A 16,872-nucleotide genomic window follows, 5' to 3' on the forward strand; every position below is an offset into this window, starting at 1 on the left:
TGTTTGCGATGGTCCAGTTGTTTTACGTGGCAGGCCACGTTAACCGCCTTTGTGAACCTCTAGGTCAACGATTGGTCCACCTGGCGCTACAGTTACGACCTCAACGGCAACCTCCACCTGCTCAACCCCGGCAGCAGCGCGCGGATCATGCCACTGCGCTACGACCTGAGGGACCGCATCACCCGCCTGGGGGACGTCCAGTACCGCCTGGACGAGGACGGCTTCCTGAGCCAGCGGGGGCCCGACGTGTTCGACTACAACTCCAAAGGCCAGCTGCTCCGGGCCTACAGCCGTTTGCCCGGAGGCTGGAGCGTCCAGTACCGCTACGACGGGCTGGGCCGCAGGGTGTCCACCCGAAACAGCCTGGGGCAGCACCTGCAGTTCTTCTACGCCAACCTGAACCACCCGGCCAGGGTCACTCACATCTTCAACCACTCCAGCTCCGACATCGCTTCCCTCTACTACGACCTGCAGGTGAGGACTGGCACTTCCCTGGATGGATGACGGGATGGGTAGACCGATGTGTGGACAGGCGGATGGGTTAGGGTTAGGGGGATTGTCGTTGGAGTGGTTTGTAGTTCTGCCTGACTCTTAGCTCCTGTTCCTCAGGGTCACCTGTTTGCTATGGAGGTGAGCAGTGGAGAGGAGTACTACATCGCTTCTGACAACACCGGCACACCGCTGGCCGTCTTCAGCAGCAACGGGCAGATGATCAAGCAGGTAACCGTCACACCTGGCTAGGCCGTGTGCACTTCCAGGGTCGGGGGTTCAGCTCACACATTCGAGTGAAGACTCTCAAAGCCTTTGTTGAAAGAAAAACAAACGCCCCGCAAAACACGGACTTCCTGGTTGGTGTGTTCAGGTGCAGTACACAGCCTATGGGGAGGTCTACCTGGACTCGAACCCGGAGTTCCAGCTGGTGGTGGGCTTCCACGGCGGCCTGTACGACCCGCTCACGAAGCTGGTCCACTTCACCCAGCGGGACTACGATGTGCTGGCGGGCCGCTGGACCTCGCCTGACTACGCCATCTGGCCCAAGATCGGCAAGGATCCGGCGCCTTTCAACCTGTACATGTTCAAGAACAACAACCCGCTCAGCGACATGCTGGATGTGAAGAATTATGTGACAGGTACTGCCATTCAATTCGACCATCCGAGTGAAATACACAGAGGACAATGTGTTTGTAAAATGGAGATTCGGCTACCATGTAAAGGTCAAACCAAATGGTTTGTTGTGTAGAAGGTGTTGGTGTTCCCTGAACGTAACATGTTTGCGGTGCATGTGAACATCTGCTCTGGTTCCTGTGCTGCAGATGTGAAGAGCTGGCTGGTGATGTTCGGTTTCCAGCTCAGCAACATCATCCCAGGCTTCCCTCGCCACTCTCTCTACTTCGTAGACCCGCCATATGAACTGCAGGCCAGCCAGGATTGTGAGAACGGACAGGTCAGTCTGGTACCATAGCACCGCAGATCACTTTAAGCCAGGGCTCCTCGATTCATGCATAAGAGCATCCTCTTAGACTTTAACATAGGTTCAAGCTGCACAACACGTTGAGGAAAGGTCTGAAAGTATAAAGTAAACCAATTATTTTTTATCTCCCAACCCATACCTCTCCTGTCCCTAATCACCCCCTGACTCCAACCAAACCCCACCCTATCCATTACCCCTAACCCTCCCTCATTCCACCCCCTAACCCCCTAACCCCCTGACCCTAACCCCCTGACCCTAACCCCCTGACCCTAACCCCCTGACCCTAACCCCCTGACCCTAACCCCCCTAACCCCCTGACCCTAACCCCCTGACCCTAACCCCCCTAACCCCCTGACCCTAACCCCCTGACCCTAACCCCCTGACCCTAACCCCCCTAACCCCCTGACCCTAACCCCCCTAACCCCCTGACCCTAACCCCCTGACCCTAACCCCCTGACCCTAACCCCCCTAACCCCCTGACCCTAACCCCCTGACCCTAACCCCCCTAACCCCCTGACCCTAACCCCCCTAACCCCCTGACCCTAACCCCCCTAACCCCCTGACCCTAACCCCCTCTAACCCCCTGACCCTAACCCCCTGACCCTAACCCCCTGACCCTAACCCCCTGACCCTAACCCCCCTAACCCCCTGACCCTAACCCCCTGACCCTAACCCCCCTAACCCCCTGACCCTAACCCCCTGACCCTAACCCCCCTAACCCCCTGACCCTAACCCCCCTAACCCCCTGACCCTAACCCCCCTAACCCCCTGACCCTAACCCCCTGACCCTAACCCCCTGACCCTAACCCCCCTAACCCCCTGACCCTAACCCCCCTAACCCCCTGACCCTAACCCCCCTAACCCCCTGACCCTAACCCCCTGACCCTAACCCCCTGACCCTAACCCCCTGACCCTAACCCCCCTAACCCCCTGACCCTAACCCCCTGACCCTAACCCCCTGACCCTAACCCCCCTAACCCCCTGACCCTAACCCCCTGACCCTAACCCCCCTAACCCCCTGACCCTAACCCCCCTAACCCCCTGACCCTAACCCCCCTAACCCCCTGACCCTAACCCCCCTAACCCCCTGACCCTAACCCCCTGACCCTAACCCCCCTAACCCCCTGACCCTAACCCCCTGACCCTAACCCCCCTAACCCCCTGACCCTAACCCCCTGACCCTAACCCCCCTAACCCCCTGACCCTAACCCCCCTAACCCCCTGACCCTAACCCCCCTAACCCCCTGACCCTAACCCCCTGACCCTAACCCCCTGACCCTAACCCCCCTAACCCCCTGACCCTAACCCCCCTAACCCCCTGACCCTAACCCCCCTAACCCCCTGACCCTAACCCCCTGACCCTAACCCCCTGACCCTAACCCCCTGACCCTAACCCCCCTAACCCCCTGACCCTAACCCCCTGACCCTAACCCCCTGACCCTAACCCCCCTAACCCCCTGACCCTAACCCCCTGACCCTAACCCCCCTAACCCCCTGACCCTAACCCCCCTAACCCCCTGACCCTAACCCCCCTAACCCCCTGACCCTAACCCCCCTAACCCCCTGACCCTAACCCCCTCTAACCCCCTGACCCTAACCCTTTGCCCCTGCAGCTGATCACAGGCGTCCAGCAGGCCGCTGAGCGCCACAACCAGGCCTTCATGGCGCTGGAGGGCCGCCTGCTCAACAAGGAGCGCCGGGGCAGCAGGGATAAACTGGGCCACTGGTTCGGCACCAGCACCCCCATCATCGGCCGGGGCATGATGCTGGCCCTGAAGGAGGGCCGCGTGGTGGCCGGCGTGTCGGCCATGGCCAGCGAGGACAGCCGCAAGGTGGCCCTGGTCCTCAACAGTGCCCTCTACCTGGACGGCACACACTACACCCAGGACGGGAGGGACTGTCACTTCTTCGTCAAGGTGGGCGCCGCCGACAGCGACCTGCTGGCGCTGGGCCTGACCAACGGGCGCAAGGCGCTGGAGGGTGGCATCAACGTGACGGTGAGCGGGCGCTCCAGGAGGGGCGCCACGGTGGAGTTTGCCGTGCCGTCGCTGGCGCTCACGGTGCGCTACGGCCTGGCGCCAGACGTGGCGGACGAGGAGAAGGTGCGCCTGCTGGAGCTGGCGAGGCAGAGGGCGCTGGCGGGCGCCTGGGCCCGGGAACAGCAGCGGGCGCGGGACGGCAAGGAGGGCGGCCGGCTGTGGACGGAGGGGGAGAAGCAGCAGCTGCTGACCACGGGGAGGGTCCAGAGCTACGACGGCTACTACGTCCTGCCTGTGGAGCAGTACCCCGAACTGGCCGACAGCAGCTCCAACATCCAGTTCCTGAGACAGAACGAGATGGGCAAGAGGTAACAGCCCTGCTGGACTTGGCATGTGGGACTGGCACTCCACATGGGCTTCTGTCCTCGTCTCCTTCCCGTCACTTCGCCCCTTTTCCCTCCTCCTCTTTCTCCCTTGGCCCTCCCTGATTCCTCAAGCCTCTCTCTTCTCCCTGATGTCGCGGAGAACACACCAACAAACGGGGTTACTCACTGAACACTGCAGGGACTTTTGAAAAGAAGAACTTATCAGAGACAAGTCTTTATCGTTCATTTAACTGCCACAGGCAAAAAAGCAAGTGTTTATTTGAGCGTTTCTTTGTAGAAAACAGACTTTGAAGAAATGGAAAAGAAGCACTGACCAACTTTGAAGAGGTAAATTGTTGCTTAATGAATAAGAAGATTCCCCTTTTTAAAAAAGATATTGATATTTTCACCCATATTTTTTGGGTCCCATTGTGGGTGTGCGGTGACAGACTGAACCAGGGCAGAGTTGTGTTGTCCTGGCTTCTCCCCTGGGGCCTGTCTCCCAAATGAACTGTAGGCAGAAGGGACCAATAAGGAGGCAGAGCCACCACAGTACATCCGATCACAACACTGGATCAAAGGAGAACATCAACGACGACAAGCACTGGAAACGTCAGTTGTGAAATGCTGTAAACGTCGAGTCATCTCACTGTCTCAGGCCTCCCATTCTCCACCACAGAAACGTCCTTGGCTCCAGCAGTATATATTAACTATCAACACTAAACTAACGGCATCCTTAAACATGTTAAAGGTTATCGACTTAGATGAAACACTTTCTTAAAAAAAAACACTACGTGGAAAAATCAATGGCTATATCACACTCGGTTGTTTTTATTTGAAAAGGAGGAGAGGAAATATACTACTAAATATGTGTCAGACTACAGGTCAGGGTGTCGCCTATACTCTAGATGCAGTAGTTTTGTACGTTTCAGTCGCAGTAGAATCGTGAGACTTTCACAAAGGCACTTCTGTACAGAACGACCAACAAAACACCCACACCAAGTCCGGAAAACATGCGCAACTAGTATCAAAAACTATTTATTTTCGACTTTATTCTTTATTAATTTATTTATTATTGTTAGTACTATATGACAATCATGAAGGAGTCACCAGTTTTATTAAAGAAACCAAGCATTAACTGCTTAATTTATTTTCTTTTGTAAAATATGTAATAAATGTTCATTAGGGTTTTTTTTTATTTATTGATTTACATTTTCTGTCAGAGCAAATACTAGTCACACTCAAAAATAATAATTTATGTATGAAAGTGTTTTAAAATGGTTTATACTTTAAATAAAGTCTTTAAAACTGTGAAACCTGTTTTTCAAAATATATCTCGATGTACAGTGTATAGACTTACCTTTATGCAGCACAGTAGAACATTGTCGAGAATATCAAGTTTTATATTTCTAAGAGGACGTGGCTTGTAACGTGCAAACCTTTAGCTGGTATTACTACTCTAGAGTTCTGTGACTCTCTAATATCCCATATCTACAGTATCCACCCCCTGATGGTTGTTTTCCACGGTTTGTTTTGGTTCTGATGCAGAGATCTTGCTGTCCTAGGTCCCCATACACCGTAGTCAAGGATCCTAGTCACTGTGAAGAGACTCGTGGTGGATGTCATAATGTACCAAATCAGTATTAACGAAGGAACGTGGTTCTTATACACTCACTGAAACGAGGCTCTTCGGGGTATCTTATCAATAAAAAAAACGTAATTGTTTACCTCTGTTCTGTCCCTGTGTCTGGTGTGTTCTCTGTGTTAACTCTGTGCTAACTCTGTGTTAACTCTGTGTTAACTCTGCACTCTGAGGCTGTTCCTCCCACCATGGTGTCTTCCACATCTGTCTCTTTCTCTCCCTTCTGTTTTTCGGTATGCTCCACCCCTTCCTGATCTATATGTGATGAGCAGTTGTCCAGTGTTGCTCTGCTGTTCCAGGTCTGTTCTGGTCTGACCCACTCTGCTGCTCCAGGTCTGTTCCACAACAGCATCAGGTGCCAGCCTGCGAAACAGAAACCCCCACAGCACTGAGGCAAGGTCACATTCCAGTCAGTTATAAATAAACACAGACAAACACACAGATCTATAATACACACACACACACACTCCCTCACTCTCTCTGTCACACACGCACAGTCACAAACGCAGCTTCAATAGTCAATTTCCATAAGGGTCTGACAGGAACATGTGCTCTCCCTCAGCAAACATACACACAAAAATACAGATACGCATCACAGGCATGAAACGACAGACGGGTTTTTCAGTCTCAGGAATAATTTATTCTTAATGCAAGATTCTCAAGTCAAGCAAAGGCATTTACCAAGTCATTTGGTTTCATCAGTTTATCTGGATTTCACAATTATTTGTTTTACATGTCAAAGAAACGCGTGTTAAAAACAATAATGAAATCAGACTTGTTAAGGTCAGCATGATAACAACATTGCAGGCATCGAGAATACAGTCAATCAAACATAAATCGCCTTCAAAAATGCATTCAGTTTATTGTCATTTGATTCAGCTTAAGACAGACATCAGCAACCACAGCTATTGTGAAAACACCAAGGAGACTTTTCAAGCAATAATCTTCATAACGAGGTGACCATGAAGCACTGTGGAATCCAGTAGTCTTGGTGTCTATGGGGGGGGGGGGGCTGTGAGGGGTTAAGGACCAGGAAGTGCATAGGAGTTACGTTTGCAGTATGACCGTGCAAATGTTTAGGACGGGGTGGGACAGCAAAGGCAGGTGAAGTATCTTACACAGGTGATAAGATATTAAAGTGCCAAGGAAAAGTGATCACTACACAAGCCTGAGATCTGTCTGTCTGTCTGTCTGTCTGTCTGTCTGTCTGTCTGTCTGTCTGTCTGTCTGTCTGTCTGTCTGTGTCTGTGTGTTTGTACGTGTGTACGTGCGTGTGTACATGCGTGACGACGCAACAAAAGATGTGTATGGGTGTGCGTGGGCGCACGTGTGAGTATCCATCAGAGTGTGTGTGTGTTTTTTGTATCTACAGTACAGAGCCTGAGATTAAGGGGATGCTCAGAAGCTTTATGAGGTCCGCTGCTAAGGAGTAGCCCCGAGGATGAGAGGGGGGGAGGGAGGGGGGGGGCAGAGGAGGTGAGGTTGGAGTGGGGGGGGGGGGGGAGGAGGGGGAGGGCGGGAGGGAGTGAGGTTAAGGCTCAGAGGGAGACAGGCACAGAGAGGGGAGACTGGGGTCGGGGGGGGTCGGGGAGCGTTATGTCAGCATGTCCCAAAGGCAGCAGCAACAGAGGGCCGTCCAGCAGGCGGTCAGACAGGTGTCTCCGGTGTCGTCTCTCCTCCTCTCCTCCACCACGTACACTACGGACAGAAGGGGGGGGGGGGGGGGGATTTAGCATTCACATTCAGACACCGTTTCTGTTACTAGGCCAGCCTAACCCCCGTGTTTCAAAGTTAGAGGCATCGCTGTCCGTTGCCGTGGTGTCGTCACCGCGGCCCTCGACCCATCTGCAAATACAGTGCAGCTACATAACCAGCGACAACAGAGCAGAAGGAGTCTGGTGTACACAGTCTCTGTCTCACACAGACGCAAGCACTCACACACAGGGATTTAAACACACTGCTGCCTGGATGCCCTTTCAGACAACCAAGCAGACACAGACAGACAGACAGAGACAGAATGTCATTCTTTTCTTCTGTCTATCAGTCCTCTTTCTCTCTGTTTGTGATTGGTCATGCATGTGGAGATACCTGCATAAGGAGACACCTGCTTTCTCTCCTTTATTGATACCGTACAAAGACAGTTCTCCATAGGGACTAAAGGGGGGTGGAACTGTGGGTGTTTCCCGGAGAACCAGCTGGAGGCCAGATAAAGCTTATTCATAGCCGCTCTCTGGACTCTGATATGGAACAGTTCAATGTAGCAGAATAAACACAGCAATGTTTATCAGGAACTGATTACGTGGATTAATCGTTCTCTCTCTCTCGAGTCACACGGGCACGTCAGGAAGTTACCTTTCACCTGTCATGTGACAAGCAGTCACGACAAAGCTTTTTGTGTGGTGTGTGTGTGTACTGACTCCTGTGCTCTCAGGAGTAGAGCCAAATCTTTCTTTGCATACCCTGTTTGAATATTCTCCGGAAGGCTAGTTTGTTACCTTTCTCTGTGCTAAAATGAAGTTAGCCTACGAGGGCTAAAGAAGCTAGCGTGTGGCACCCACCTGTGTTCTTAGGAGCCTCTCCATACATTGGACCAGGAGGGGGGCCCCCCTGCCAGCCGGGCTGTGGCTGCCCAGGGTAGCCTTGGTAAGGGGGCTGTCCAGGGCCGCCCGGGTAAGGGCCTCCAGGCCCCATGGGCCCAGGTGGGTAGTTGGGGTAGGCCGGGTTGGGCTGGTCCATGTTGACAGGGTAGCCCTGGGGAGGGTAGCCCTGGGGGGGGAAGCCTTGAGGAGGGTAGCCCTGGGCGGGGTACCCTGGGGCTGTGGGGCCAGGGCCCGTGTATGGGGGAGGCTGCTCAAAGTTCATCTGAAGACCTGAGAGTCACCTAGACAGAGAGAGGGATGTTGTATCTGTTAATCTGGTGTTTTCAGGAGGCACAGACAGAGGAAGATAGTGTGTCCGTGTGTGTGGGTGTGTGTGTGTGTGTGTGTGTGTTTAGGGACCTGCTCTTCAGGGTCGCATTAAGGGGTGGTATTCCCAGAGACTACCTAATTACCTCCTCAGAACACTTTCTTTATGATGCAACCACTGCCACGGACACAATGCCACCATGCATCTACACAACATAAACAACTTACTGATCGTTGTGCAATGTTCTTTGTGTAGCCAGGGTTTTGAAAGCGTGACCAAGCACCTCAATTTCAGTCTAGCTCTCCCCTTATATATATATATATATATATATATATATATATATATATATATATATATATATATATATATATATATATATATATATATATATATATATATATATATATATATATATATATATATATATATATATATATATATAAATGTAATCATAACAGCTTTCTAGTGAAAAGGTGTCTGTGTTTGTTTCATGAATATTATTTTTGGGGCATCCTGAAATGTTTAAAGTAAAACAGGATGAACGCTGTAATTTTCCACACACAAGCCCTCTCTCTGTGATGACAAAACAGCACCCCTTAAAGGGCACCTCGACATCACAAATTTCTTTTAATGTTTTTAACTACCATGGGAAAAAACGAAAAAAAAAGGTTTAACACCAAATGTTAATGAAAATACCTTTAGGGAAATAATAGTACGAATCAAGCCCAGGATTAATATGCTTGGCTATGCGTGAGTATTAAACCTACCATTTTCACGCCAAAAAATAGTTTTGGTGTTTAGTTACTTTTTAAGCATGCTATATCCTTATTAATGACACCTTTAATGTAGCGATGGAGGCTGAGCCACAGCCCTTTGCTCACCATATTACCCTTTCAGTAAATAGTTGGCCATGTATTCAGTATTGAGCAGGGGTTAACAGCCTGTCTGGCTTCCACACTGGGCCTTAGTATTATGTTACTGTCTTTCTTGCAGCTATGATAGGGAGTTGATCCAGAGAGCACAACCTGCAGCGTTTTTGGATTAACAGTATCTTCTGTTTTTGAGACCATTGACACAATTGGACAGAAGCTCAGCTTAGACCACTGAAGGAAAATAACCCATTTGAACCATGAGTATTACCCAATGGCTGTGTCGGTGTAAAAGACGGCAACTGCCTGTGAATGTGATCACATCATGATTCACACACTGATGGGAATCGGACGAGGTGCGGTCTAATCAGTACATAAAGCAATCAGCCACCAGGGCACAGGCTGTGGCCCCGCCCCCGGCGGTCCCGTCACTGGGTTACACCGCAGGCTGACAGGGTCAAACACCAAACAGTCTTATCTGTGTATAAATGATTAACACTTGGGCTGAGGCTCAACACAGGACAGCTCTCTGCATGGCGGCTGAGCAGAGAGAGAGAAAGAGAGAGGGAGGGAGAGAGGGAGAGGGAGAGACAGAAAAGGAGATGTTGCAGAGTAAACTGTTGATCCAGTGTTGCTCTGAGGGTTACTAGTAAACCCCTCAGAGCAACCCTGAATCGAGCACCGGCTGCTCTTCTTGAAAGTTATCAAAGGGATCTTTGAAAGCAACTCCGATTTGTTGAAAACGTAGGCCTAGTCCTCAACCCCTAAGGCATCTGTTGGGTCACATGGTATGTTATGGGAAACTGTAAATCCCCAGGAGGGGAATGCCACAACAAACGCAGTAGGGAGCAGGGACAGAGCTGTCAGTGTCCAACAAACCTAACGGCTTCTACTGTCTTTCTTGCTCCCCCTATCAACATGTTACACCCAGCTTGAGTTCTCTCACGATACACAATCAGGGCTTTGTCTACGGGGGAGGGCTGGAAGAGTCGATCTATTCTCCTTCTCTGCGACCAGTAGTGGAGCTGAAGAGAGCCTTTTTCTCAGCACCTCCCTATGGTACCCTGGACGCCTGACTGTTGCTAATCTCTTCTTCTTAAAGTCGAGGATTAGTAACAACCTCAGTGCTGCATCTGGGATTGTCTGATCACATACAATAGTGGACCCAGTAGTACTACAAAAACACCACAAGTGAAGACACATCATAAAAGGCTGTTACGTGAACCAGATGCATTTCACTATTTTACTTGGGGTGGCGGATGTAGTTTTGATCTTTGTTTAGTTTGGCTATTCTCTCTCTTTCTGTCTTTCTCTCAAGAGCTCACTATTACTGTGTGTGTACGTGTGTACTTGTGTGTGTGTGTAGTGTCTGTCTTTGGAAGCAGTGAACCATGATATGGCATGATTGTTTTCCACAACACTGCCACGGCGCACACACACAGGTCACTTGTATTCTTCACATGTAAGTCATAACTATGGCCTCCTCTAGCATAGATCTAATGTAATCCATACTTTATTGACCAAGTAAAAACAAACCAAATGGCAGCAGGGGAGTGAAAGATCAATAGAAATGTGATGATCAACGGCCTAATGATGCCTCTACACTTCCAGGCCTCTCTAGCTCCAGGTGACACAACATCTAGCTCTTTAGTTATCTAACTGACAAGACTGGTGAGGGTCGTGGAGATCACAAGGGATCTAATTAGCAAGGAAACCATCGAGAAGAAAAAAAAGATTTCCTTTCATCACTCTGTTCAATCTTAGGGTGATACTACAGGTCTCCACTATGTTTGTGAGGAAATGGTTTATTTGGGAGTGAGATGAAATGTAACACGGGCTGCTTCTCCAACTAACTACTAGTAATTAATAATTCACCATGGTTATTGTGTTTGAATGGCTCGTTGAGAAGCCGAGAGACGTTTTACGACAGGATAATACCATAAAATGCGATAATAGGCTGATTTTGTTTTCTTCGACCAAATCGTCGGTAAATATAGCCTGTAAGGCATTTAAATCAAACACGTTCCTCACTAGCTTTGTAGTTTACAGTTCTTCCAACAAAGTTAACGGGTTACATTTCTTTTATGCACAGATATCACCCAAATAGAAACATTTTGAGTGCAAAACGTTGAGCAGAGCCAATCCTAGCCAACGTTGACGACCAGTCCCCATCTAAATATTGTGTTTTGATATGAGCAGAGCAGAACATTTAAGTCGTATAGCCTTGTATTTCGCAAGCAGCATACTCAGTGTCTAAAAAAAAGCCGTGGTCGCGTTAGAAGCAATAGAATGTTATTATAACAACATGATAAAACTCGCACCTGCACTGGGCCAGGGCCCAGTGGACAACGGTGTCGATTTTCTATTTTCCACCCGGCAAGTTGATGAGCTACGTTCACGAACATAAAATAAGCCATAGACGACATACCTTATTGAAAACTGCAGTCGTGTCTTTTATTTATTGTTTCAAGTCGAAGAGTTTAAAAAATGATCCTTAAACGTGCTATGTATTATTTTAAAATCTTTACCGCATTGTGGACCACAACCACCGCGTCTTCTCTTAAAACATAGTGCGTATCTTTTGTGTGGGGGCCGTGACGTCATCTCGAGCAAGGGGTAGCAACTTAGCAAGGGTCGGAAAAACGGTCCTATCGGACTTACCGCTTTTTCCATTGATTGGTTAATGGCTGTGGGTGTAGCCACTCTCTACGCACTTCGATGAGAACATAATGAAACTCAGTGGTGAACGAAACTCATCGGTGACCGAAAATCATCTGACTGCTAGGTCGACTAAAAACACATCATAGACAGATGTGACGAAATACGCACGAAACTGAAAGATGACTGGTCAGAGCAACGTATAGGCTAAAATTATGTATTTATGGACCTTGGTGGATAAATGACTGCATAAAAAATATAAATAAATGATTGAAAGAAATAGCCTATAGACAGTCACATTTAGTTGATGCATTACACAAAAATGTATTGCATAATAAATACCTTTTTTAGTAACTTTTCTGTACTTTGTTTATCGAAGCTGCCTCTTCTAACACCACATTAAACATAAGCCCATTAGACACTTTTTAAATCATTCACACTTGACATAAAGTAAATTCGTTTTAGAAGTGGTTTACATTTGGTGCAGTACCTAATTTAAACCACCTAGGAGCAGCCTTGTCTCACTTTCGCTGGACCAAGCCAAGCCTGCGTTGTGTTGCTGAGAAGCAGCCTAGGAATAAATCCATTGCATGAGTCTTAAACCCTTACATTGTCCTGGGGTCAACAACCCCTAAATAATATTTAGATCTCAAAAACGGATGTAAAACATGAATCTAGGTAAATGACCAGTCACTTCCTGAAATTAGCCCCAAAAAATGTCATTTTGGGAAATATTTATTTTACAGCTTATCTCCCCCCCAAAATGGATATGGAGGTTGAAATTACCTGAGAAAATACTGATTGGCGTCGTACCATTTAGTCCCTGTGAGATGTAATCACATCAGGAAGGAAAAAGGACAGTAAAAACAGTAACTAAAATATGTTGCAACCAGTCTTGAAACCAACTTGTTGGAGAAAAAAAGTTTTTAATTTGGCAGTTTAATGTTGATGGTAATATTACAGCACCACAACCTATTTTATTTATGTGTCTGTAGTCTGAGTGGCCTTCATGGGTTTATACTTTACCACTGGGCCCTTTGGTGGATGCAAGATCATTAACTAAACAGCTGATGTTGTTTATGTCTATTTGGCTGTATACTACCAAATTTCACATTAGTAATCAAAGGTTGAGAGTTGAGTTATGAGATCAATTAGACCCTGGGTCATAGTGACCCAAAGGTAAAAGGTGTTAATATATCTTCAGACAATAGGAGGGTTAAACACCAAGCTGACCATTACATTATAGTTCATCTTAAATGTCAAGATTCTCTAGTATATCCATGGAACAGGCTACAAAAAGGGCAGATATCATGCTTACCCAATAGCATAACCCTATCTAATCCTTCTTGCCATTGTTCAACACAGACCATTCATAATAATTACGTGCAGTAAACTGTTAAGAATAAAAATACATCCTACAGTGTCACATCCTTCAAGATACTATGAAGCACACACACACACACACATATAAACACACACACACACACACACGATTGTGAAACACAGTATCATGTGTCTTCACAGATTTGTGTGGCAGCCCTGGACAGCTGGGAAAGCCAGTCTTGGTTAAGTGACTGAACCTTGGGCCAAAACATGCCCAACAATCCTTTCAGCAGGAAAACCAGTAGAAGACCTTAAAGGAAGATTTAAAAAAAGGCCAATTATATAAAATAAGATCTGGACTATTACAGATAAAGTGTACTTAAATGGCCTTCTGCCAGAGAATGCTTGATGGCAGTGTGTCCAAATGTACGTGGGAGATAGATTGCTGATCTGCCAGCCACCTGTCTGATATCTGCTGTCTTGTGAACCCACACTGTCCCAGCTGTGGCATAACATACATTGTGTGGACCACACCAGATCAGGAAACAAACTCAGACTCATTTGACCGGCCGCAGTCGTGATTTGCCTATTGTCGTTTGTATTGTTTTTATTGTGGACAACTTGATGGTTGATGAAGCTGTGGTAGGCATGGTCGTCGGCCTCTTAGTGAGACATGATGGTTCATGCCCCTTCAGCTGTTGGTCACGGGACAGAATGTTGTCGAATGTTGTCTTTGGAGATGAAGTGCAGCCTCCTCCCCCTCTTTCCACCTCTCCCCCCCTCCCTGTCTCTCTCAACCTATGTATAGTGAGATGGTGGGGTTTAGAGTGACCTGGTATTTGCTGGCTGGTGGTGGGGTTGAAGTAGGGGTTGGGACAATAAGACTTGCATGTTAATAAAATGAACAGACAAACTATCCCATTGATGTGAGTTGCAGGATGGCCTTACGCCTCCTGGTGGAGGAGTGGAGATGAGGAGGAGTGAAGTGGTGGAGGTGAGGAGGTGTGGAGGTGAGGAGGAGTGGAGGTGTGGAGGTGTGGAGGAGTGGTGGAGTGGAGTTGAGGAGGTGAGGAGGAGTGGAGGAGTGGAGGTGAGGAGGAGTGGAGTTGAGGAGGAGTGGAGGTGTGGAGTTGAGGAGGTGTGGAGGTGAGCAGGAGTGGAGGTGAGGAGGAGTGGGGGCTTCACATATGGCGTGGAGTATTTTAACAGCAATCAGAGGTATATAATGTGACCTTCTGTCCATTGTCTGACCTCACCTCTGGTGTCACTCTTGTTAAAGCTCCGTATCAACATTGCTCCATCTCGAACCCGCCCTTTGCCCCATGTTTTCACCCGGACCCTTACAACATGTTATTTACTAGAATCTGTGTGTGGTAATGGATCCCTGGGTCACCCTGAATGTGTAGAGAAACATATTTTCAAAATGCAGCTAATTCTAGTGAAAGGCATTCAGATGTTGCAGATGATAGACTTCGGACCCGAGTGTTGTTGTGTGTGTTTGTCAGATCATGTGTGTAATCTTGATACTATGTGTGTGCTCGTGTTAAATGTGCTACTATGTAATTGGTCTGTGTGAGTGTTTGTAGGTTGTTTTGCAAAGCATGTTACCCAGCTGTCCTCCTCCTCCCTACGATTTATGATGTATGTGACTAAACATGCTGGCTGTTTACACTCATCACCATAGCAATTTGGCCGGTGCCATCAACATTTGGAGGTGGAGTCGACGAAAATAGCTGCCCAGACGAACTCCCTCCCCCACTAAAGAACTGTCAGGGGACAGGAAAGAAGGTGGTGAGGGGGGGGGGGGGGGGGGGGGGGGCCTCAGGGATCCATGTCCCTTTTGATCAGCCCTAAAACATACAGTATCAGCGTTAATGTACTCCGCACATATGCTTATGTACACACGTGGACAAAATTGTTGGTACCACTCGGTCAATGAAAGAAAAACTCACAATGGTCACAGAAAACTTTAATCAGACAAAAGTAATGATAAATAAAAATTCTATGAATGAAAGTCAGACATTGCTTTTGAACCATACTTCAACGGAATTAAGAAAAATAAACTTATGGAACAGGCCTGGACAAATGATGGTGCCCCTATCAGTGGTGTCCAAATCCGGTCCTCGAGGGCCGCTGTCCTGCATGTTTTAGATCCAGCTCACCTGATTCTAATGAACGGTCGTTATAACAACCCATTTAATTTAATCAGGTGTGTTGGAGCAGGGAAACAACTAAAACATACAGGACAGCGGCCCTCGAGGACCGGATTTGGACACCCTGCACTAACTTAATATTTTGTTGCACAACCTTTGGAGGAAATCACTGCAATTAGACGATTCCTGTAACTGTCAATGAGACTTCTGCACCTCTCAGCAGGTATTTTGGCCCACTCCTCATGAGCAAACTGCTCCAGTTGTTTCCGGTTTGAAGGGTATCTTTTCCAGACTGCATGTTTCAACTCCTTCCAAAGATGCTCAATAGGATTGAGGTCAAGGCTCAGAATAGTCCAATGTTTTCCTCTTATCCATTCTTGGGTGTTTTTAGCTGTACGTTTTGGGGCAAAAAGTTCAATTTTTGTCTCATCTGTCCATAGGACATTCTCCCTGAAGCTTTGTGGCTTGTCGACAGACAGACAGACAGACAGATATATTCCAGTCTAGATTTTTATGATTTGTTTTCAACAATGGTGTCCTTGGTCGTCTCCCATGTAGTCCACTTTGGCTCAAACAACGACGGATGGTGTGATCTGACACTGATGTTCCTTGAGCATGAAGTTCACCATGGATCTCTTTAGAAGCCTTTCTGGGCTCTTGTTACCATTCGGATTATCCGTCTCTTTGATTTGTCATCAATGTTCCTCCTGCGGCCACGTCCAGGGAGGTTGGCTACAGTCCCATGGATCTTACATTTCTGAATAACGTGCAACTGGTCACAGGAACATCTAGCTGCTTGGAGATGGTCTTAGAGCCTTTTACTTTATCATGCTTGTCTATAATTTTCTTTCTAATCTCCTGAGACAACTCTTTCCTTTGCTTCCTCTGGTCCATGTTGAGTGTGGTGCAGACCATGTCACCAGACAACACAGTGACTACCTGGAGCCCTATATATAGGCCCACTGACTGATTACAAGATTGTAGACACCTGTGATCCTAATTAGTCGACACACCTTGAATTAACATGACCCCTTTGGTCACATTATTTTCTAGGGGTACCAATATTTTTGCCTAGGCCTGTTCCATGAGTTTATTTTTTTAAATACTTCTGTTGAAGCATGGTTGAAAAGCAATGTCTGACTTTCATTGGTTAACATTCATAGAATTGTTATACATTATTACTTTTGTCGGATAAAAGTTTTTTCTGTGACTATTGTGAGTTTTTCTTTCATTGACTGAGGGGTACCAACAATTTTGTCCACGTGTGTAAGTAAGTGTGGGCTCGAGGTGTGTATGTGCATGGGCTACATAAATAGATATACCGTAAATGTCAGATACACTGACCTCTGTGTGTGTGTGTGTGTGTGTGTGCTTGTGTATGTGTAAGGAGATGTGAGACCTGAACTATCAGTTCACTGTGGCCTCTTTCTGTGTAATCCCTGATAAATCAAGCTGACAGACAGAGCTCCATCCCTCAGAGGGGATCGCTTCATCACAATCACAGG

The 16,872-nt window shown here is 47.8% G+C and overlaps 2 protein-coding genes across 5 annotated transcripts in view; one reads left to right on the plus strand and one right to left on the minus strand.

The window, feature by feature from the left end:
- The window catches only part of LOC146302681 (teneurin-2-like), a 118,135-nt gene extending 112,593 nt beyond the window's left edge, over positions 1–5,542 (plus strand). For all 3 annotated transcript variants that reach the window (XM_084695974.1, XM_084695985.1, XM_084695992.1), the window contains 5 exons: positions 64–474; positions 610–720; positions 863–1,130; positions 1,314–1,444; positions 3,085–5,542. In XM_084695974.1, coding sequence (XP_084552100.1) covers positions 64–474; positions 610–720; positions 863–1,130; positions 1,314–1,444; positions 3,085–3,822 — 1,659 coding nt within the window. In that variant the 3' untranslated portion in view covers positions 3,823–5,542. The remainder of the gene's footprint in view (positions 1–63; positions 475–609; positions 721–862; positions 1,131–1,313; positions 1,445–3,084) is intronic.
- A 1,432-nt stretch (positions 5,543–6,974) lies between these two features.
- On the minus strand, positions 6,975–11,830 carry LOC146302682 (cysteine-rich transmembrane module-containing protein 1-like). 2 transcript variants are annotated; one of them, XM_084699150.1, is made up of 3 exons: positions 11,662–11,830; positions 8,016–8,338; positions 6,975–7,155 (listed from the first exon to the last, which is right to left on the minus strand). In XM_084699150.1, the coding sequence occupies exons 2-3, from the start codon at positions 8,317–8,319 to the stop codon at positions 7,052–7,054; spliced, it is 408 nt and encodes a 135-aa protein (XP_084555276.1). In that variant the 5' UTR covers positions 8,320–8,338; positions 11,662–11,830; the 3' UTR covers positions 6,975–7,051. The 2 variants fall into 2 exon arrangements, with proteins under 2 accessions (XP_084555276.1, XP_084555277.1); XM_084699151.1 differs by having other exon boundaries at positions 11,762–11,786.
- Positions 11,831–16,872: the final 5,042 nt, after the last annotated feature.

This window comes from Hypomesus nipponensis, chromosome 1, assembly GCF_054491055.1.
Source record: "Hypomesus nipponensis isolate SF chromosome 1, ASM5449105v1, whole genome shotgun sequence".
Classification (NCBI taxonomy): domain Eukaryota; kingdom Metazoa; phylum Chordata; class Actinopteri; order Osmeriformes; family Osmeridae; genus Hypomesus; species Hypomesus nipponensis.

Excerpts from the sequence above, each read along its gene's own strand:
- LOC146302682 (XM_084699150.1), bottom strand. The coding sequence starts at position 8,319 with ATGAACTTTGAGCAGCCTCCCCCATACACGGGCCCTGGCCCCACAGCC. Across the intron at positions 7,156-8,015 it reads AGAGGCTCCTAAGAACACAG|TGTACGTGGTGGAGGAGAGG; the intron begins GTGGGTGCCACA and ends TTCTGTCCGTAG.